This window comes from Rhipicephalus microplus, chromosome 3, assembly GCF_043290135.1.
Source record: "Rhipicephalus microplus isolate Deutch F79 chromosome 3, USDA_Rmic, whole genome shotgun sequence".
NCBI lineage: Eukaryota > Metazoa > Arthropoda > Arachnida > Ixodida > Ixodidae > Rhipicephalus > Rhipicephalus microplus.
The window spans coordinates 41,831,794-41,856,338 of record NC_134702.1 but is presented as its reverse complement, the minus strand read 5'-3'; the positions used below and the strand labels follow the sequence as shown (position 1 = coordinate 41,856,338).

Genomic DNA, 24,545 nt, shown 5'->3' with positions numbered 1-24,545 from the left:
CATCATCATTATTATTATTATTATTATTATTATTATTATTATGTAATTGAATTGCCAATTTACTTTTGTTATTAACTATGTTGTCATGTACAAAATATACCAATTCATTGCGTAACTATGGGACCTCCTTCTGTATATGCTAATCATGTATTCTCTCTTTTGTTTGACGTCAAAAATAAAATGATTCTGATTCTGAAATAGATAAATAATTATAATAAATTTTCAGTCGAAAGCGTATGAATGCAATCGACTAAAAGGGAAAAGATGATGGCTCTCACGTTCACGTCATCTTAGGCAAATGTAAAGGAACCGAGTGGTATTTATTTATTTTTAACTTTACTGATTGGTTGACTGATTTTTTGGGGCAAATAAACAGTGTCATTAGCGGTTCCTGCTAGGCACGCTGTATCCGTTGTTCGAAAGCAAGCAAACGAGAACTTCACTTTATGGTGTTATGTGACTGACCAACGGACCGACCGACCGACCACCTTACTGACTGACTGAAGCAAACATGACATTTTCTGTTGTGCTTAACTCCCGCAAAAACAGGAGTTTTTACACAAGGTGAATGCTCGGCGAAAAAAAAAATCATCTCGACGTTACATCACAGTGCAGTACTGACGCTAACCGAGTGATCGAGAAAGTGGTCACTCGAATGATTCGTTGGTCAATTTATTCGTTGGTTGAACGACAGTTTCAATTAGGAATGAAATACGAATTGCATGCACACGCTGGTTACCTTGTTGTGCCTCTATAGAATTTGCTGTTCGGACAAATGGGAAACGGTAAACGATTACGACGCACGGTGGACCGAAAAGAAAGCAAACGGCTCCTTACGCTGAACGGACGGTGCTTCCGTAAATGGCTCGGTGACGTGCGGACGAAATCAATTATTGCAAAGCGCGGCCCCGGGGACGCGCAAAATGTTCCCGGGAGCCGCCATTATATAGGAAAACCCGGGGGCAGCACAAGAAAACAACCGCTCGTAGCTGAAACGCTTTTCGGTATGGCCCACAACCGAGACTGTGTAAAAAAAATAAACAACCAACATACAGAGAAGAACGCATTTGTTTTCTTTTCGGAGGCGGCCGTATTCAACTTTCATGATTACACGCACGCACGCACGAACGAACGCACATAAAACACGCACTCTCACTCAGGCACACAGAACACACGCCCAGAGTTTCCTTTATCTCTCCCCCCTCCCCCCCTGTCTTTATCTGCACAGCTACGGCCCATAAACGACGAAAACCCGAACCAAATTGCAGCAAGGTGAAACTGCCCAAACGAGAGGCGGCCAAACAGAGTAAGCGTGGCTTGACAATGCCCACATCGCCCGTTTGGTTCGTTTCAGCGGCGCATCGGCCCGTCTTTCGCCGTAATGCAATTGTGCAATCCTCTCCGGACGCCGCTGTTTCCTACGCCGGCGACGCAACGGAACTCCAGAGCTAGACACGGCGCGCAACTATTGTTCGCCCTCTTTCTTCTTTCTTCTTCTAATTGCGTTTGTTTAGCTCCTTCTTTTTTTTCCCCGGCTACTCGTCGTTAGAAAGTGAGGCTCGAGCCATTCACTGGATCGCCGCCGGTGAAGCCACCGGCAGTGGAGACAAGCAAAATGCGGTAACGAGGCAATTAGAGGAGTTTCGGGCACCGCTCTGCAGCGCTAAAACCCGTCGGCCTGCCACGAGCGCGGCCAACTTCGCCGACGCTGTAAGGGGAACGCAGTCCTCTGTGCAAACTCTTCTACCAGGTTAACGTCATTGCGTTTTTCTTTTCATCAATTTTTCTCGGTCTCTCTCTTTGTGGAAGCTAATTGTGCTGACCTGGGGTGAGTTCATTCGTTGGAATGAGTCGTTGACTGAGGCTGAAGAGCAGCCAACGTTAACTGGGCGAATAAGCGGACATGACCAATACTGTTCGCTCAGCCAACTTATCTCAATCTGTAACTTAGACAGCGCGATGGAATAACTTCACAGCGTCAAGAAACCAGGACAGACGAGAAAAAAAAAAAATCGCACTATCGATAAAGGGAATGCTGATGGTGGGTCGAAGCAGTGTGCATCGGGTTCTGAATCATGGCTTTCTATTTTGTTCCTGTTAACAGCTTTTTTTTTGTTCTCGTTGACCTTTTCTTCTGCCATATCGTTTGATTGATGGGTGGTATCGTTTGATTGATGGGTTAAATATTGGTGTTTTTAGAGTATTGTGACCATTTATTCTGTTTGTTGTGGTTAACAGCCTTTTGATAACCATTCTGTTGTTCACAGATGTTTTGCGTTGTTCACATGCACCTGCGCTAAATCTACTGTTGACGCCGGACGGCGGTTTGCTTACGCCAATGGTGTGGTCTTAAGAGCCTTCAACACGAGAGTGCCAGTTTGCTGTAAGCACCGAAGAGTGATCTGCGCGAGTATGAGGAGTATTCTCCACCACCGCTGTTGATGTGATTCTCTTTCCCCGTGCGCACGCATGCCCGGTGAAGCGCGCGCAAGCTGCCCTCATCGCCTTCCTGAGGACTTCTGCGCTATTTGAACGCTTGTGACCTGAAGGAGCATTAGTACCTCCCCATCGAGGCCTATTGGACTCGTATTAGTGAGTGCTACGGACCACAATTTTTTCCGTACAGAGATTACGCGCTTCGGCGAGTGCTTCACGCGCTTTTTACGACGCGCCAATCTAACCCGTTGTCATCCTCTCGATAACGATACCTCTCCGGCCCTTGGGAGCTTTCCTAGTCAGCTGCGCACGGCGCGTGGGGGCTTGTGAGTCCGCTGCGGGAAGCAGAACGAATGACCCTCGCCTCACTTTTTTTTTTCTCGTTTCCAATCTTGCCCTCCCTATACCTTTTATTCCCCATACCCCATTCCTGTGCTGACCTGTTGAGGTGTCCTTGTAAGGAGAGACAGTTACGGGTCGGCACTTTTCTTTTCTTCTGTTATAACCACTTATATATATATAGAAAAGCCGATAATACGAGCTCGATATTCTTGAGCGCCTTCGGTACTTGAAAACAAACACACGAATCAAGGCAGAAATATACAAGTATTGTGAGTTAAGTGATCAGGTAATAACCACAATTCGTCGGCACCGCCACACTAGATTGAAGGACTTACCACCAGCAGTCGCCAGTTATGCTGCTACAGGAGAAAAAGCAAAATATCTTGTTACCACCAAGTAAACGACGTCGAATTGAAGACTCTACTACTGTTTCTGAAAATCAGCCGTGCCTCTACAACAACGGCTGTCTTTGCAAGTTCCTACAGAGGCACTTACAGGAAGGTTTAATATATTATTCAACACGTCTCTTGGTTTCGCAAAAGCTGCTGACAAAGTTTCACGGCTGAGTGAGTAGTTTATTTTTTATGGCAACGCGCTTATTAGACGACAGAATACTAGAAACCTGTCTCACCTTCATGGCGCGCTAATTACCAGGTGTCTAGAGCCTCGAAAATAAGGCAACAGAGAGAACCACTTCAGAGGTCTAGGGATGCCATTTGCAACCTCAATATATTCCTTCGACGAGTTCTGAAGCGCGGCCTGAAAGCACTGCATTTGAATTCACTCGGAGAGATCCGTGAGTGGAGATGCTGATAGCTTCATTGCAGCATATTGAATCCCGTATATCGACGCTAGGTGGTCTGTGCGCTGGTACCACATAGTATACTTTCAACGTCCACGCAGAATACCGAAAATTGCTGGCGTTCTTCGACCGACAAAGAATTGACCCAAGTAGCAAGTTGTCATTCCCTCTACCTCCACCGATCAGTAGCTATTGAGTGGCACTCCCACAAATTAGTTATGTCAACGCTGACACCTCCTAACGAAATTACAAAATAAACGGAGATTGACATTACTTTTCCAGCAGATTCCTTCAAATGTTGGCCTCACAGGCAATAAAGAGCAGATGCCCTAAACAATGAATCGTTTTCAATGTGATCGTTAGTAATATCCCTTGTATATCAATAACTCTGCAAATGGGTCATTCGAGCTCACATCTGTTCGTTATGCAAAGGGCCTCATCGACTCTGAGGTGCAGATGGTGTTAGCCACCCCGAAAGGTCCCCTCTTGACTGAATGAGAAAATCAACCCACACCCATAGACGGGCGTTAAAAGTCAGTGGTGATACTTTTGCATTGAGCACCAACTGGAGTTAAGCGTCGCGGCAATGAGCGTTGCATCGGGTCGTCCAAGCACTTCAGTCTAGAGGGAATAAACCGAGTTTGCCCGCTATAGCACGTGCACGGTGGGTGAGACCATGCTTTTTGCATTCTTCGAAAGAGTGGATTAGGTGATGTGCGGTTAAGAAATGCCACGTAGAAAAAAAGGCATTCAGGCGAAGCAGTTGCAGCAGAGGTCTGTATACAGGTTAAACCCACAACCAGTACGTAGCAACATCGTAATCACCACATCTACAACAAACATAACATGATTGCGCTCTGTCTGTATTTTTTACGGGCGAAGCTCCTTATAGCAGCACCCGTTCGTCCCTCGTAGTCGTAGTAGTAGTCGTAGTGTGTAACCAGTCTTACATTTTGACTTCCAAGGTGGTGCCGGTGAGATATTTCTTCTGTGCGTTGTTGAACAATAAAAAATTGGCAGCGTGCGCGTTAACTAAAAGCCGAATTCTCCTGTCTCTCATTCCCCCTTAGCAGCCATTGGCATGTACATTAAGCACTATCTGACAAGAAATGGTTGCTACGTTATACTCGCTGGGCATAACCTTCTTGGTTTTAGAAAGGTTTAGCGAGCGTTGGGCCGCAGTGCCATGAATACAGTGAACTAGTATGTACCATGAACTCGAGGTGGTTAAAGGTGGGAAGTAGACACGAAGCGCTAGCCGTAAGAAAGTGTGCGTGTGCCACCTCTCGTTTAGTCCTTGCATGTCCGCTGGATGGAGATGCTTCTATATGAGGAATATATGATGAAAATATGCGAGATGGTGGTACTTGGAGTGTTGAATAGGTGGACGAACGGACACAAAGACAGATGCAAGGATGGACGCATGAACGGACGCAGGGGCAGATGCATGGACGAACGCAGGTACGGACGCACAGATGAACGTGCGGACGCACGAACAGACGCAGGCACAAACGGGCGAATGGACGCACGGACGGTCACACAGACGGACGCATGGACGGACGGAAGCAAGAACGAATGGACGGACGGATGATTCGCCCCACTCTCCATCATTCACTCTGTGAATATGCTGCCATTTGTTTTTCGTATAGTCTGTCTTGTTTCGCTGAGCCTTCATCACGATAGATACGCCTAGCAAAACTACCCTCCTCTACTACAAAGCACAAAATACTACTACTACTACAACTATCACCCCAATCCTATTATTATTATTATTATTATTATTATTATTATTATTATTATTATTATTATTATTATTATTAGGTGAAACACAACGTCCAAAACGAGATCTGTAATAGCAATACAAGAAAATGGAAATGATCCCAGCCATTGAAATTCCCTGTGACGCTATCACCGCAATTTACATTTGCGTGCCCCAAAAGTACACTGCCTAAGCTTTAAGGCTAAGTAGGGGGTATTTGGGATGACATTCGAGGAGGCATCTAAGAAAGAAAGCGCGGCGGAAGAAAAGCCGCACTTGTAGAGAGACCGCGCAGCTCGAAATCGAATTTCGCGAACTCTCGCGTACACGGCTCGCTAAAAGCAGGACAATCAATCGAACGAAGACCGGAACGCGAGGCCGGGGACGACGAGTCTCGCGGGAGGACGCGCCGCCACGGTTTTCCAAATTGGCTCCTGCACGTTTTGTTGGCGTTCCTCTATTTTCGCGACCAGCTTCCACCCATGGTGCCGCCACCGTCGGCGACGGGGATGAAAACCCCGGCGGAAACCATAAGGCGCACTCCTCCGATACGGTCACTTTAAATCTCAGCCGAGGCCGCATCGCCTCGGGCGTCGAGAGCAGCAAGAGCCGATCGGTGGCGCTCGCTTTGCCAGCCTCACCGTGAAGCTCACGCCTCGCCTCACATCTTCAGCTTCACATCGCTATTCATCTTCTCTCTGGAGGTGCGCTTCTATATGCTTTCTTCATTTCATTTCACGTATAGAAAATTTCGGGAAGCATAAGGTCGGATTATAAAAGAGGGGAAAAGCAAGGTCGAAGAAGCTAAACAATAAGAAAAGCAGGAACAGGGAAGAAAAAGTAAAGAGTAGTCATCGAAACGTTTCGGTAGCAAACTATAAAATCAGTTCGACCAGCGGCTCTTGTGAAAGAAGTTCCAAATGCCAGCTGCGTTTGCACCCCATTGGCAAGCAGTTTCAACTTTTTTTTTTGATAAATTGCAGTTTTCTGCATTGGATCAAGTTGTTTCGAGTCGCAACAGTCTTTGGCATCATCATTATTATTAGCGCTACAGTGATGAAAAAGGGTGTGTACATTTCAGTTGGGACGCCCTGTAGGTAAACAACGAATAAAAGAGAAAGAGCGTTGAAGAAAGGAAGAGAGATAGTAAAGAGAGCAGTGTCTGCAGGGGGGAAGAAACTAGTAAAACGAGTAGCAGATTATTGCTGAGACAGGTGAGGCAGATTACCGAAAAAAAAGCAAAATGAGTAAAAGAGTAATGCTGCGACAAAGCAAGGGAGACGGCAGTAGGAGTGCCTGCCTACAAATGGAAAGAAGCCATAAAAGGAGTAAGAGAGTAATACTGAGGCGAAGTGAGGGTGATGGCCGAGAGAGTACTGCCTACATAAATAAATAAAGGAGTAAAAAGAGTAAGAGAGTAATGCTGAGAAAGCAGAGCAGGTGGCAGTGGTAGCAGTGCCTATAGAAAGAAAAGGGCCGTAAAAGTAGTAAGAGAACAATGCTGGGACAATGTGGGGGAGGTGGCCGTGGGAGTAGTACCTACAGATTGAAGAATATCCATAAGAATAGTAATAGATTAATGCTGAGAGAAAGCGAGGGGAATGGCAGCGTGAGTAGCGCCTACAAGAAGGAAAAATAAGTCAACGAGTAAAACAGTAATGCTGAAACAAAGCACGGGAGGTGGTAGTGGGAGTAGTTTCTACAGAAAGGGAAAAAACGCGTAAGCAGAATAAGAGAGTAAGGGCGAGACAGAAAGACGGAGTTGGCAGTGGGAGTAGTGTCTACAAATGTAAAAGAAGCCATAAAAGGAGTGTAAGAGTAATTCTCAGACAAAAAAGAGGGGAATAGCAGAGGGAGTAATGTCTACAGAAATGAAAAAGGAGTAAACACAGCAAGATAGTATTGTAGAGACAAAGCGAGTGAGATGGCAGAGGAAGTCGTGCCTACATAAAGTAAAACGAAGTAGGCTAAAATGAGTCAGAGAGTAATGCTGCGACACAAATCGAGGGACATGGCAGAGGAATTAGAAGAGGGAGAAAAAGGAATAAGGGAGCTATGTTGAGAAATACGGAGTAAGTAAGAGAAGATGGAAGTGAAAATGAATAAATGTCCACAGCTCAGATCTCCCATACAAGCAAAACATACGAACGCGGAGAAGCGGCAAAGAGATCGAACAAAATCAACAGGAGCAAAGGAAACGAGAAAGGTGGCCAGTGCCCAATAAATCAAACTTAATAGAATAGAAAGAAAGACTGACCATAATTTAAGATCCGGTGGTCCCATGCTGTCAATTTCCCACAGGGTAGGTGCCCTTCCAAGTGAACCCTCTAAGCGACCCTTCCAAGCGACCCTTTCAAGCGACCCTTCTAAGTGACCCACAGGGCAGGTGCCCTTCCAAGGCCTAGTGCTCGGCAGAACTTCGTTTTGCCGAGCACCAAGCCAGAAGCGCGTTACGGATGTTGAACCTGCGGCTTTTCTGTCCGGCACCTCGTTATCGAAGATTAGCCCGCGCGTTTTTTTTTTTAGATGCGGAGCATCTTATACTCGCGCCTTGTAGTGCGCCGTCCGCGCTGTCCGCGCCGTCCGCGCCGCTTCTCGAACATTCGACAGCTGACGCGCGCGCATGCGCCGTCGCGCCGTCGCCCACTCTTCCACCATCTGTGCATCCCTTCCTCCTCTACACACCGCGCGCGCTTCACTCCTCCACCATCTGTGCACCCTTCCTCCTCTACACACCGCGTTCGACATCTACAATTCTCCTGATTCTCCAGTGGACGCGCATGTGGCGTCGCGCTTCGAGAACATTCAACAGCTGACAGTGCATGCGCCGTCGTGCTGTATATATACTCAAGGTCGGCGCTCGCTCGCTCAGTTGCCGCTCGTCGGTTGGTTTGTACGGCGCGTCGACGTCCAAGGTCGCGGTGAAATGAATTCCAACGAATCCACAAACACAATGATCGACGTCCCTTCGACCAGCGCCGCCCTTTCGCATACGTGTGTACGTGTTCACTCATTTAACACCCCCTCCTACAACCACGTTAACCAATTTAGCCATCGACCCAAGTAAGTCGCAATTTAACACCCCATTTCACAACCACGTTAACCAATTTAGCCATCGACCCAAGTAAGTCGCACTTTAACACCCCGTTAACCAATTATATTGTCCGCATCCTCCTCAGTGTTCCCCCGAGGGAAGCTGCGGGCAATTTTTTTTTATTCCGGCTGTACTGCACTATTGCAAGTCAGACTTTTCACTGAGTTATTGTATGTCTCACAAAGTTGTCAAAACTATTTCGGAAACGGTCATGCAATTAGGACAGCACAACGAATGCACAACCTGCTCGAAGGTACAATTCGTACCCCACAATTAAGAAAGTAATGCGCTGAATACGCGACATTTTCGTTTATTGACATGCCACCCGAGTGATACACCTGCCTTTGTTCATATTGTTGCCTTTTGTCGAGTAAAAGCACGAACACTCGTCACAAATGCTTCGGACACGGTTTACGGCGCCCTAATGTATTTATACCATAATATCTGACCAACCAGCTTCACTTCGCTCACCTCTTTCATGTTTCCAATTTTCTCTCCCTTTTACTTTCCCTATACATCAAAGATAGCCAACAAGTATTTCGTACAATTTAGTGTTCGGCCCTTCATCTATCTATCTATCTATCTATCTATCTATCTATCTATCTATCTATCTATCTATCTATCTATCTATCTATCTATCTATCTATCTATCTGTCTGTCTGTCTGTCTGTCTGTCTGTCTGTCTGTCTGTCTGTCTGTCTGTCTGTCTATCTATCTCTATCTATCTCTATCTATATCTATCTATCTATCTATCTATCTATCTATCTATCTATCTATCTATCTATCTATCTATCTATCTATCTATCTATCTGTCTATCTGTCTGTCTGTCTGTCTGTCTGTCTGTCTGTCTGTCTGTCTATCTATCTATCTATCTATCTATCTATCTATCTATCTATCTATCTATCTATCTATCTATCTATCTATCTATCTGTCTATCTGTCTGTCTGTCTGTCTGTCTGTCTGTCTGTCTGTCTGTCTGTCTGTCTGTCTGTCTGTCTGTCTGTCTATCTATCTATCTATCTATCTATCTATCTATCTATCTATCTATCTATCTATCTATCTATCTATCTATCTATCTATCTATCTATCTATCTATCTATCTATCTGATTATACGTCATGCAACCACCGCATTTGCCGACCCCACGGCAGTGTCTTATCAAAACTGAGCGTTCGCATGGCAGGGCACGAGAATGCCTGAAGTACGACTTTGCCGCAGAGGAATGCGTACGGCGATCGATGCCGTAGTTGCGCGGTCGTCAACATATACATTCCAAAGCGAATTGTGAAGGACGATGAAGTTTGGCACGCAGTTGGGTTTTTCTATACGAAAGTAAAAAAAGAAGAGTAAACATGAACGAGCAAGACGGTCACACGGAAAGCCATTCCCGCTTATAGGGTTGAGAAGTAAAACCAACGCCGCCGATAGTTCTTTAAACTTGGAAAGATGCCAGCATGCAGAAGTGTTGTGACTTATTACGATTGATTCATGCTTTGTTTATTCATTTCTTATCGATCGTCTTGCAGGTCCACTCGGAGACGCTTTTACGCTGCCGTCGACCGTTTTGAACAAAGATGACAAGTACAATAACGCTGACGTTCTCGCAACCTCTCGACAGGCGATCGTTCGAGTCTTTCTCAGTGCAAACGCAATTCACATAAAAATCGATGTTTTTGCTTTGTTGTTGTGTGCTTCAATTTTTTCCACACTATTCTTGTTTTCAATTCAGATGTGTGTTTAGAACAAATGCTAGATTATTTAGAAAAGGATAAACTCTACTGTGGGAGATTATGCAATGAGCTGTCCGAAGGACGCTAATGACCAGAAATGTGCCACAGTTCATTGTGTGCTTAGGAAAAATGGTTAACGATTTAGAATACTTCGTGCTCCACTATGGGACAGCATGAAGCCTTCACGTGAGCCTCTTACTTGATGAGGCCGTCTACAAAAATTACTCCGTGAACGAGTGAACAAGGTACTGAATCGAAAATGTAACCCTGTGTTCATAAAAACAATGATTGACACTTTAGAGTACTTGGTACTATACTATGGGAGAGCATGAGGACGTCCCAGGGGCCTCCATGAGGTCATATTTCGAATGCGTTGTCCGGAAAGTGGGTGCTTTTAGCTGACCGTAGCGTCCCACTCTGCTTAGCCCATAGGGCTTCCTAATTAACACTGGAGGGAACTCTGGCGCTAGTGTCTATGGGAGTTGCAACGCACGGCTAGCACGGAGCTTCAGTGAGCATATTGGAATGATGGGTAGTACACGTGTTTGTCTATAGTTCACACTTCTGGCCTAGTTCTGGCTCCCTTTGTGTTCGTGTGGCTTGGAGCTCTTTTCTCAGTAAACAAAAATCAGCAAATGTTCAGTGGTTGTGCTTCACCACCTTATTTTATTAGGCTTACCTTTTCAAATCGGATCACGAAGTTCAAAAGGGTTTGTTATTTCTTTCGAAAAAAAAAAGCAAAAACGAAGCAATTAACGAAGCCAAAAGTGAGATTCGCCTCCCGCAAGAACGAAGACTAGGCAAGTCTTTGTACTATCCATCATTCCCATGGCCGCTGAACGACTGCAGCGCCAGAGTCCCCTCCAGTTAATTTTAGGAAAATCTATGGCTTAGTCAGTCGGTGGTTGCGTCATTGCGCATGCGTAAGACGGTCATTGATTGATTTATATGTGGGGTTTAACGTCCCAAAACCACAATATAATTATGAGAGACGCCGTAGTGGAGGGCTCCGGAAATTTCGACCACCTGGGGTTCTTTAACGGGCACCCAAATCTGTGCACACGGGCCTACAACATTTCCGCCTCCATCGGAAACGCAGCCGCCGCAGCCGGGATTTGAACCCGCGACCTACGGGTCAGCAGCCGAGTACCTTAGCCACTAGACTACCGCGGCGGGGCGTGCGTAAGACGGCGTGCGTAAGCGCGTGAGGGGACGGTTGCCGTCGGCCTAGACCGTAGCGAACAAAGCATGACGGGACGCGAGTAGAAACAACCAAAATGACAGTCTCTTGTGCCTCCGAAAACATACTAGTTGTTCGGCCAACACGCAAGCCACCGACGGTGCTTCAGGATACACGAGAATCTGTGCCTCTTCCGAGAAGTCGTCGCAGCCATTCCCTTCGAAAATCCGCGCATGTGAGGGACGTTCTACACCGCGATACATGGAGAGCTGACAATTCGGGCCATGAAGGAATGCCTCGAGCCGCTGCTTTGGTACTTTCGTCAAAAAAGACTCTGGAAACCTTCGCTAGTAAGGGATGTCATGTATACAACAGTAACAATTACATTTCTAACAGCAGCCAGTTTCAGAAACGCTTTTAAATGCGAAGCATTTCTTAGCGAACTTCGGCGACCTTGAGCGTATCTATCTATCTATCTATCTATCTATCTATCTATCTATCTATCTATCTATCTATCTATCTATCTATCTATCTATCTATCTATCTATCTATCTATCTATCTATCTATCTATCTATCTATCTATCTATCTATCTATCTATCTATCTATCCACTTAGATTTGTGTGCTCTCGTGGCCACCCTCTTTACTTGGTGTGAACCAAAATTAGCATAGGAGGGTAAGATGGTTTTACGAGTATGACGAGCTAGTCAAAACATGGATAGTATCACAATACCATCACGTACGTCGTCAAACACTTACCGCCAGACAGTGGCACATACCCACGGGCGGGTATGTGCCGCTGTTATGCGGGTATGTGCCAGTATCTACCCAGGAACGACGAGAGCACACATGGACAACTTCAACGCTTGGGCGTTAAGGAATATCCGACATCGGTAGCGTCGACCAGAGGAGTTCAAAGAATAAATGTAAATGTTAAGAAAAACCTGCCATAGAAAGCGCTGGCCCCCCGACGAAGGCCAATAATAAATTTTAGCGTCCCAACAGGAATCGAACCCAACCATTCTGCATGGCACTCAAGCATTCTACCGCAGAGATACACTCCGGGTCTCGGAACTATTTTTCAAAAAGACGCTCATCTTCGTGAAACGTCAATAGTGGTTACAGTGCTGCCTAATTAATTTTACAAACATTACATATGTACTCCTTTGACACAGCCGTAACGTAGGGTTAACGTCAATTGTGGTTAGGAGCCATGCGCTGAAGTTGCGTTATGAGCAGTGTCCAGGGCCAGCATCTTCGCGAGTATCAGCGCTTCATATCAGCTTCTGGTGTTGCTAATACGCATGTTCCAGTTGACATCGTTGCGCAAGTGCAAACAGATTGATATATAAACATCTGCAATTCTGCAGATGTTTATATTGCGACACATAAGCCGTATGGCACCGTGGCTCGTGCTGCATCTGCTCCATAGGTGTGCTCCATCTCGCTGGCGACCCAAGATGCCTTTGGGGGCTCACGGTAGTCTTCGATTTTAAATGCGAAGCATTTCTTAGCGAACTTCGGAGACTTTGAGCGTATCTATCTATCTATCTATCTATCTATCTATCTATCTATCTATCTATCTATCTATCTATCTATCTATCTATCTATCTATCTATCTATCTATCTATCTATCTATCTATCTATCTATCTATCTATCTATCTGTCTATCTATCTATCTATCTATCTATCTATCTATCTATCTATCTATCTATCTATCTATCTATCTATCTATCTATCTATCTATCTATCTACCAATCTATCTATCAATCTATCTATATATCTATCTATCTATCTATCTATTTATCTATTTATCTATTTATCTATCTATCTATCTATCTATCTATCTATCTATCTATCTATCTATCTATCTATCTATCTATCTAGCCGCCTAGGACTTTTAGCTCTCGTGTCCGTTTCACTAACGGTATCGATACCAAACTTGACATGGCATAACATGACTCTATGAAGAACATATCTGACTAGTCATTACATGAAAATCATGATATGTCTGTAATAAGTGTCATGATTCACATTTCATGGTCCTGCAGCTCTTGCGGTGGTTTTGTTCACATGTAAAACTGCTATGGTATGATATGATTGCATGGCGAACACAAGCGACGGACCCTAACATGAAAATCAAGACATGCGTATCATGTAACAACATGACTGCATGTCACGGTCATGATGCGCTCGCGGTCGTTTTGCTAGCGTCACACATATACCAAATTTGGTATTACGGTACGTGAATGGAGGACGAAGGTGCGTGACTGCTGCAAACATGATAAACATGAGATGCGTGTCATGTAACAACATGACTACATGCTACGCTCATGATGCGCTCGCCCCCGTTTCGCTAGCTTCACATGTACAGACTCGTTATTACTTGACGCGAATGGACGACATAGGTAAATGACGCATCCAAACATGATAATCACGAGATGCGTGTCATGTAACAACATGACTACATGCCACACTCATAATACGCGCGCGACCGTTTCGCTAGCTTCACATATGACAAATTTGGTATTACGTGACGTCAATGGATGACGGAGGCATGTGACTGTCGAAAACATGATAATCATGAGATGCGTCTCGTGTGAGAACACGACTACATGCCACAGTCAAGGCGCCAATACATTTTAACGTGAGGCGGTGCGCGTGCTCGCTGGCGTTCATTTCGTCGCGTCACGCCGGCGTTGCCACGCCAGGCGCTGCTCCTGCCACATACTCGCAGGCGTGCGACGCGCTGCGTTGCTTTGACGCATGCGCGTTTCAGCGCATCCGGCATCCCTCCGTCACTAAAAGAGGCAGACGAATTGTTGTCTGGGTAACCCATCGGCGCGAATTTCGCACCGGTTGCCGCCGCGGGCCGTGCCGACGGACGCTGGTCGCGCCGGTCGCGCCTTGCGTCAGACTAAAGAGTTCTCGCGTTTTGATAACGTAGCGTCGCTGTGCCCAGCGTGTGCGCGCGTCGACGCTACATTGGACTATATTGGGTCCCTCATGATGCGCTCGCGGCCGTTTTGGTAGCACGACATATACCAAACTTGGTGTTACGTGACGTCAATGGATAACGAAATATATGACTGGTGCAAACATGATAATCCTGACACGCGTGTCATGTAAGAATATGACAACTTACCACGCTAATAGCATGCTCGCGGCCGTTTCGCTAACTCCACATATACTAAATTTGGTATCACGTGACGTGAATAGATGTCGAAGGTAAGCGACACATCCAAACATGATAATCATGACACGGAAGTCATGTACGGCATTATTTACCTCCACCTGGTAACGTTATGCTGGTTTTAGAGTGACGTATCAAGGTTTCTTATTCGTGCTTCGCAAATCATTGATTCTCGCTGTACGTGGGATCTGCCATTTTTTTTTAGTTTCCCTTGCCACGAGAAAATGGGCTGAACGCGTGCAAATCTGGCAGCGCGGTTGAAACGCGTTCGTGCTCCCTCGAAGATTCACTCATTGTGAAGACGAGAGAAAATAAATTAAAGGAAAACGATCCCACGTCAAGCACTACTATTACGCTAAAGTAAATGAATTCCCACTGCTTTAAAACAAGGTTCGGTTTCTTCCTGCAAGGTATAAGTAAAAATTTCATTGTCGTTTTTTAACATGGTTGACGGTTGCACCGATGGCATCACCATTGCTCTGACCAAAAGGCGTTTAGCTAAAACCAACAACGCGCATTGCGCTCCCGTAACGTTGAGTGTTTTGTGTGTTACGAAAAAGTGGGGAACGATTGTGAGTGTTTAGAAAAAGTGGTTAACGATTTAGAGTACTTAGTACTCTACTATGGGAGAGCTGAGAGTCGTCCCGTGGATGGCGGAACAACAGATCGGGGGGAGGGGGGGATTAGAAAAAGGGGGTAACGATTTAGAGTACAGGCTACTCTACTACTGTTTAGAAAAAGTTTATTCTCTCATGGGACGCAACAAAGCTAAGGGACAAGCGTCTGTATAACAGGCACAATAACAAACAAAAGACAAAGCACAACATACACTACACATTTAAACAAAAGTGTCCAAGTCCGTAGGATGTCCATAGTCCATTGTACTAATAACTATGCATACACTACATAAATGCACTAATCACAATATGGACAATGTACATGATGATATGTGTGCAGAATTTACAAGACTTGGTGAAGATGTTAGAACATATGTACAACAGGTATCAATGTTCATAAAAGTTACATAACTTACAGCGTTAGAATGAAGTGCATATATAGAGGAGCTCACACCCATATGGGACATACACAAACACATAAATGGGGGGGGGGGGTAGAAAAAGGGGGAACGATTTAGAGCACAGGGTACTCTACTACGGGAGAGCTGAAAGCCGTCCCTCGTGCGTTCGGTACACTGCGAAGTGTTTGCTGCCTTAGCAGCGCAGTAGTTGGGAGAGCGAGCAGACTTCATGAAAGCGCTTAGCGCGCTGTACATGGCTGTATAGTGTCAGCGTACGCTACTTCGAAGGGTCTCTGTGATCTCACCAGTTCCTCTTCAGGTTTTGTGAGAGTCTAAAGCTATGAGTGATACCTACGGCAGACTTAATCACTACCCAGAAAATCCTTTAGCCGTTCTTAATGTGTTTTAATCTAACGTCACCAAATTTAAGGTTTGAAGCAAGTATAGATGGATCGGTTCCGTACAAAAGGCACATTCTTGGTGCGTCGATAGGGATCTCCAGTGTTCGAGTAAGCAGGCATCTATGGGGAAGGAGAAAGAAAGAACTCTCCCTCTCAAGGGCTCGACGGTGATATTAACTTTTAAGAGAGTGGTCAAGGAATGAAAGATTCATGACGGCGCGCAATCTCCATGCCGGAAGCGGAAAAACTGAATGGAGAGCAGCGGGCGGTTAGTTTCGACGAGTAACGTTCTCAGCGACAGGGCGAAAAAGAAACGACGGTGAAATTTGATGTCGTGAATCACTGCGCCCCTTTATTTTTTTCTTGCGTGCACAAAGGAATGAAGACGTTCGATTGATGTGTGCAGAAAGGTTCGAAGCGATCTCTCTAAGGGGAACAGCGAACTTTTTAAAGTCTGCTCAAAGAGGACAAGACTCTTCGATTCTCCAGAGCCACGATATATATAAAAAAAGAATCTAAGCGTAGTTTTCCGTGATGGTCAGCGGATTGTTGAATGAATTACGATATAAAAAATGAAGACACCACGTCAAACAAACAAACAAACAAATTGCTGCACCATACTTAACCTAACTTCCGCTCCGTCTATACAAGTCACGTCAATGCCTTTTATTGTAATACGTCAGTTGTCGGCGACGCTCTGAGTCACCGATTTGTTCTTTTCGGCAGGAACGCCACACTGGACGTGGCACCGATTCGGCATACTAAACAACTCTGGTGAGCCGACAGCAGCAAAGAGAAAGAAAGAAAGAAAGAAGAAAAGAAAGAGAAGAAAATTAAGAAAGAAAGAAAGAAAGAAAGGAAGAAAGAAAGAAAGAAAGAAAGAAAGAAAGAAAGAAAGAAAGAAAAAAAATAAAGGAAAAAAAAATAGCCCCCGCCCCTAATTAAAAAATATTGGTGCCGCCCCTGCAAGGTAAGAGAGAAGTGCGCTCGTGACTCACCAGATCGGCGCTAATTTCGCAGCGGTCATCCAGGTCCTTCTGCAGCTGGGTTAGCTGGGATTCCTGTTCCTTAAGGCGATCCTCCTGTAAGTGCCAGAAGGAAACGGGTCATAAACGAGCCGGCGCCAAGAAATCTGCGAATATTTATTGATTGATATGTGGGGTTGAACGTCCCAAAACCATACCATATGATTATGACAGACTCCGTAGTGGAGGGCTCCAGAAATTTCGACCACCCGTGGTTCTTTAACGTGCACCTAAATCTGAGCACACGGGCCTACACAATTTCCGCCTCGATCGCAAATGCAGCCGCCGCAGCCGGGATTCGAACCCGTGACCCCCGGGTCAGCAGCCGAGTACCTGATCCACTAGACCACCGTGGCCGGGCAAGTTTTGACTATGATGATCATATATTCGCTCCTTTTGAACAGAAATGTTTCAGTTCTTAAGCAAGATTAGTTCTTTTCAATCGCAAGATTTTCTACATTAATACTATTTATTTATTTATTTATTTATTTATTTATTTATTTATTGCTTTCGTCAACCCCATTCTCGAGCATTCAGACTGGACATCTGTCACTAAGCCTGAGGGTCTTCACGCAAAGGAGCGAGCGATTTGGCACGTACACGGGCACAAGCAGGACGAAGTCAGCGTTAAACACTTTCATTTTCGCAAATATATGTTGAATGCACATTTCCTCCAGTTCCCATCACAGCTCCATCATGAATCGACCTTCGCAGCTAATTCGTTTTGAATGTTCTCTGAATACGAGCCTCGTACAACTCCGCGCGAAATAAAGAAGCTATCCGCGTCTTTTCTAAATCTAACTGCAGCCTTTTGCATCATCGTGAGTGCCTGTCTACAATAAATAAACAAGTAAGGAAAGTAACAATCCAGGTAAACCAGGAAAATGGACGAGTAAGTAAACAAACACATCAACGAGAATTCGATTAATGACGACGCTATTGCGAACGAATGACAGGGAGATGCGTAACCATGAGGGCTACGCCAGGAGGACTCTTGTCTGGTCAAGTTGGTGCGGAATTAGCGAAATCAACTAGCGCGAAAGACGAGACGAAAGACGCTTGTACAACAGGATCAGTGCAGACTGATTTAGCACTGAACCTGTCTTACATGTGGCTTTTTTCTCGTCTTTCATGCCGCTTGATTTCGCAAGCGACGCCAGGATTTCTTTACAGGTGAGAGGGGGTGAAGGGCTGAAGCCTCCCATATGCCCCTCCCCCAGCACCCCTCCCCCCATGCGTGCGGAAATAGGAGCTGTCGTCTACTGACTTCGATTAGGGAGCAATGATTTATAGACGCAAGAACGAAGATTAACTGAACCAACTCGACGACTTCAATCCCAAAGCTATTGTAAATTACGTGATTCTAAAACACAAACATTCTTTCATTCAAATAAAAAAAAAGACTTCCCTTTAAACATCTCAATCAGTTTTCCTCGCTACTATCGAAACGTGCTTTTCAATCCATAATTTATTATGGCAGCAAGCTTAAAATCGTTCATTCTTTTCATTTTATTTACTACGAAGAACCACGGCAATGCTAAGCTCGGCTCCAACGTTGCGAAGCGAGAAAAAGATCATTGGCCACAGCCACGGGAAGCGGCAGAAGCAAGCGACCTTTTAGCGTGAAACTGATTCAGCGAGATGAAAGCGGCTAAAACCAAATCGTTCAACGGGATAAATGATGAAACTCAGTCATCCCGCGATGTCGACAAACACGAAAAACAGCTCAGAGATAGTCAATCCTAAGCATCTGCTTTATCGCTTCGGATGTGGCTCCCGTTCTTTTTTTCCTTTCTTTTTTTCGTTCTTATTCCTTTGTTTTTGTCGGGTTTCATGTGGCGTTGACATATTTTAGAGCATTTGTGTCACAGCGATGACAGATGACGGGGATGGCAGAGAAGAATTATGGAAAGAAAGAAAGAAAAACGAAAGCAAGGTCTGCACACGCAGTCATCAATCATACACGCGTAAAAAAAGTGAGCAATTTTAGGGGCGAAGCTCTTTAAAGCAGCACCCGTTCGTCCCTCGTAGTAGTGCGTAACATGTCTTACGCTTCGACCTGCAAGTGGTGCTGGTGGAAGATTTGTCCTGTGCGTTGTTGAACAATTAAAAAATCGCAGCGTGCGCGTTATCTAAAAGCCGAATTCTCCTGCCTCTCATTCCCCATTTATTGGCATGTACATTGAGCACTATCTGACAAGAAAGGGTTGCTAGGTTATACTCGCTGGGCGTAACCTCCTTGCTTTCAGAAAGGTTAAGCGAGCGTTGGGCCGCAGTGATATGAATACAGTGAACTAGTATATACCATGAACTCGAGGTGGTCAAAGGTGAGAAGTAGACACGAAGCGCAAGCCGTAAGAAAGTGTGTACGTGCCAGCTCTCGTTTAGTCCTTGGAGTTTCCGCTGGATGGCGGTGCTTCCATATGGGGAATATATGCTGAATTATGCGAGATGGTGGTACTTGGAGTGTCGACTAGATGGACGAACGGACACACAGACAGATGCACGGACGGACGCACGGATGGCTGCACGGACGGATGAACACATGAACGGACGCAGGGGCGGATGCATGGACGAACGCAGGGACGGATGCACGGATGGACGTGCGGACGCACAACAGACGCACGCATAGACGGTCGGATGGACGCACGGACGGTCACACAGACGGGCGCATGGACGGACGGATGCTTCGCCCCGCTCTCCATCATTCACCCCGTGGATATGCTGCCAGTTTTTATATCGCTGAAACCTTCTCTGCCTTTCAGGTCACGGAATGGCAGCGCTCCAGTGGTCTGTTAGCACGCGTTATTTGTAAAACATTTGCAGTAGTATTCAATAACGACAGCGATAGGAAACGTCGCTAAAAGCGTTGCATTTCGAAGCCTCCGGTTTGCTGAATCCAAGGCATGGCTTTGCGGACGTTATGCACTTGAAGGGCGCTCACACTGTGTTCATAATAAACGCCAACAAAGTCATTCGGTCTTGGATCTTGCATCTGTTCCGCTCTTAGGGTGATTTGGTGGATGTTGCTTGTGCAGCGTTTACCACTATGTTTATGTTGTGATCAGAACATGAAAGAAACATTGCTGCTATTTTTTCGTCAGAGGTACTTGCTGTGCTGAAGATGCCTCCTAAGAGATGTAATACATGTATTACACATCTTAAAAGACACCTTCAGGCACGAAGAGCGCTAGCACTGCGTTGATAAGGCGAATTATATAAAAAACATACCTACAGAAAAAAGCTGAAAGTCAAGAATTTATCCTGTATGGCTATATTTTATGACCATCTTCACGTGCTTCAATCGCTGATGTCCTCTTTCGAACGTAACGCGCGGACTCGCCCAGCAGTACAAGTTACTTAAGCTGTCACACTTTCACCGCAAGGGCGAATCAATCCATATGATAGGGAAATTTCGGAATGTTACCCGAGCTAGGGCTTTCAGCTAACCTTTTTTTTTTTAGGATCCGATCTGGCATAACTCTACGTAGTGTTTTCGTAAGTGAACACGGTCGCTACAGCGATTGAAGCGACTGTAGTACTGTCATTGCTTTAACGGAAAGTAGCGTTGAGAGCACAGCACATTCAAAAGCTTAAGGCGCCTGCTACTCCTTTTCGAAATGGCGCGCAATCTTTCTTTAGTCCTCATTGCGCGAGACCACATTGCGCAGGACCAAGTTCCTCCACCGGGCGGTGCGCTTCATTTCTGATTGCGCTGGAACCGCCGTCACATGCTTTCGCTCGTGCATAGAGCATACGACGCTATAGGGCGATGTTATCAGATCGCACTTCTCGAGTGTCTAAATAATTGCTATCGCAATCATAACACCAAGCCACGACAGAAGCGTGTCCATGAGCAAAAGTACCTCCACAGAAATACTTAGGATGCCTCACAACAGAACTTAGCCCCAAATTTGCGCTGAAACTCTTTGATATATGACCATAATAGTAAAGGTACTTTGCGTGATCAAGTTAGTTCAGCCTGAAGATCATCACAACGCATGCAAACCCTGATAAATACCCCACCGTAACGCCGTTTTTTATTGGCATATCCATTGCTTATACCAATGTTTCAGTGATTCAAACATTAAAAAAATGGCAGCATATCCACGGAGTGAATGATGGAGAGTGGGGCGAAGAATTCGTCCATCCATCCGTTCTCGCTTCCGTCCGTCCATGCGTCCGTCAGTGTGACCGTCCATGCGTCCATCAGCCCGTACGTGCGTGCGTCTGTTCGTGCGTCCATCCATGCATCTGTCTATGTGTCCGTTCGTCCATCTATTCAACACACCAAGTACCTCCATGTCGCATCTTTTCATCATATATTCCCCATATATAAACACCGCCATCCAGCGGACATTCCAAGGACTAAACGAGGGTGGCACACGCACACTTTCTTACGGCTTGCACTTCGGGTCCACTTCCCACCCTTAACGACCTCGAGTTCATGGTATATACCATGAATACTGTATTCATGGCTATGCGGCCCAACGCTCGCTAAACCTTTCGAAAGCCAGGGAGGTTACGCCCAGCGAGTATGACGTAGCAAACTTTTTCAGTCAGATAGTGCTCAATGTACATGCCAATGACTGCTAGTGGGAAATAAGAGGCGGAGAGTTCGCCTTTTACTTTCTGCGGCTTGCGCTTCGTATCTATACTTCCCATTTTTAACCACCTCGAATTCATTCATGGTATATACAAGTTCATTGTATTCATGGCACTAGGGCTCAACGCTCGCTAAACCTTTCTAAAGCTAAGGAGGTTACACCCAGCGAGTATAACGTAGCAACCCTTTCTTGTCAGATAGTGCTCAATGTACATGCCAATGGCTGCTAATGGTGATCGCAACCTGCGCGTTAACTAAAAGCCGAATGCTCCTGTCTCTCGTTCCCCATTAGCAGCCATTGACATGTACATTGAGCCCTATTTTTTATTGTTCAACAACGCACAGAAGAAGTCTCTCACCGGCACCACCTTGTAGGTCAAAATGTTATACTTGTTACATATTACGGGGGAAGAACAGGTGCCGCTATAAGGAGCTTCGTCCCTAATAGTTATAGCTTCCCGACAATGGTGACGCCCTACGCTACACATTTAACTGGCATTTCTCGCGATGCTACCCAATGGGCCATCTAGTTGTTTACTGGGTTCCTTCTTAATACCTGAAACGTTTAGATTGTTCGGCATAATTGCTTTAGAGCAGCCTACACCCTTTTATTGTTTACTTCTTTCTTTGTTTCGCTCTTTCACTAAGCTACTCCACAAACTGATCTTTAGTAGTGTGTTGGTAGCTTCAAACTCTTTTCTGACCTTTATGCTCCCGGGGGAACAAAAAGCTCCAAGAACAAAAGAGGGCGGAACACACGGGCGACGGCTCCCCTCTTGCGTTTCGTTCCCGCGTAATTCCCCCTTTGACGATGAACGCTCGCTTCCGCCGCATCTAACGGTCTGAAAGAGGACCGTCTCGGCCAAACCATGCAAAAAGACCCCTGCTAGTTGTCGGTCTCTCTTTGTATACATCATTTATTTCCTTCGTATTCTACTTCGTTTCCATTTAACTAAACGTATTTAAGCCGACAAAGCAACGTTTCTTGTTTTGTTTTTTTGTTTTGGACACAGATGTTATGATTTGTTGTTCTGTGAATGTTGCGACTGAATTGGAGTGTACATATCAGTTAAATTTCTCGTCAGCAAACTGATTAAACACTATGGTGACGTTCACTCGTGGGCATTCCGTGAACCACAAGAAAGCCTCAGTGCCACTATTTTTTTCAGGTGTATGGTGTAGTATCATTGGGCCACAGGGACGTGCTTTTACATAAAAACTTCGGTTCTTTTTGTAGTGTTTGCGTGTTTACTATTTGTCTCTCTCTGCACCCTCGTTCTAAGCTCGCGCAACCATTTGAATGCAATTACTACAGTTGAACTGGTCCTTAACTCTTCGGGGCAGGTTAAAAAAAAACGCATGCCGTGGAAAGCAGACGCCACTGTGAATCCCACGGCCGAATCTTGCAGCCATGCGTGGCAACGAGAGTTAACGAAAGTAGCACGAAGTTGCCACTTTCTTAAGCGCCCTCTCTTCATGCAGAGACGCGTCCTCACCCTCTTCGGAGCTTCCGGCGGCACTCCTGTATGACGTCATACAGCAGATTCCTGCAATCGACCGACATCTAGCATTCACCAAGAAGGAGAATCGGAGCTTCTCACCACGGGCTGCCGCCACACTCCGCGATCTAGTAATACATAGTTTTAACACCAGCGCGCATTTGAACAACACAGGCGTAGAGATATGGCGTTTCAGGACTTCAGGATTTGCGCATAAGGTCGTGACGCACGATTACGTAGCTTCTTTTTCTTTTTCTCAACCCCCTAACCCGTATCTAGCTTCCAGCACGCTTGCGATTGAGTTGACGGGCAAGTAGTACTCATCTTTCGAAAAAGCACCAAGCATGTTCCAGAGCACCAAGGCAACGGTATAAATCACACATTAATCAGTATTGGAGCTGACACATTGGACGCGTCATGCAAGCCCCCAGTTGGTTAGACCGATTTATGTATACGAAGGTAGGAGGAGAAGTTGCATACTCACCACATCTCGAAGCCGAAGTCGATACTCGTGCTCGATTCTTTCCTTCTGCAATCGAATGGCCTGCACAGACAAAACATGGGAACGAGAAGTGTTAGATATATGTTGTGGTCGCACAAGCAAAAAAAAAAAAACTCACGAACACGCAAGCTCAAGCTCATGAATACGACGTACTTCTTACACGTTGACTCCTCCTAATCCTAGCTCCCACTTTCCTGTCCTCTCGCTGTACTATACTTAAGAAACTATGCATTACTTTGTCCTTACATTCCGTAATTTCTTCCCTGCTCACCCTGACTTCTCTTTCCCACACCTTCCATCTCCTCAAAGCGATGTCAGGCTCGGCGTGGCCTTGCGAAGCTAGCGCCACCGTGTCAAGCGGTTCCTATAGCAACGCGAAGTGACTTCATAGTTATGCGCAGCGTTTCTGGTCTACGCTACACGAACATCACCATCACCATCACCATAAATCAATCAATCAATCAATCAATCAATCATCATCATCATCATCATCATCAGCCTGACTACACCAACTGCCGGACAAATGGCCCTTTCATGTTCCTACAGTCAACTCGGTCCTGTGCTTGCTGCTGCCTCTTCATGCCCGCAAACTTTCTAATCTCATCTACCCAACTAACTTCCTGTCTCCTCGTCATCCGCTTGCCTTCTCTGGGAATCCAGTCAGGCACGAGCATACCTCGAGCTTAAACATCTCCGCTGTCAATTTTGCCCATAATGTTGTACAATGATAGCGATAGCAATGCATAGGTGACCACGCAAATTGTGGTTTTTAATTTTACTGTTCATATACGCTGCAAGACACATCGATCGCTATATCGCAATTAGAAAGCCCAGCCTCAAGTAAGTACGTAAATACAAACACGATTCATTCGACGGTCACGAGCGAGGGCTGTCACATCGCTGTCGTGACGAGCAACGCAGACATGAGCGCATCGCTTTGCTTCTGGCATCTGAGAGA

General features: G+C 45.7%; 1 protein-coding gene across 6 annotated transcripts in view; it reads right to left on the bottom strand.

The window, feature by feature from the left end:
• The window catches only part of Rbp (RIMS binding protein), a 419,392-nt gene that overhangs the window by 147,840 nt on the left and 247,007 nt on the right, over positions 1-24,545 (bottom strand). For all 6 annotated transcript variants that reach the window (XM_075889336.1, XM_075889331.1, XM_075889334.1 and 3 more), the window contains 2 exons: positions 23,570-23,629; positions 16,954-17,037 (listed from right to left, as the gene is read on the bottom strand). In XM_075889336.1, the coding sequence (XP_075745451.1) occupies positions 16,954-17,037; positions 23,570-23,629 (144 nt within the window). The remainder of the gene's footprint in view (positions 1-16,953; positions 17,038-23,569; positions 23,630-24,545) is intronic.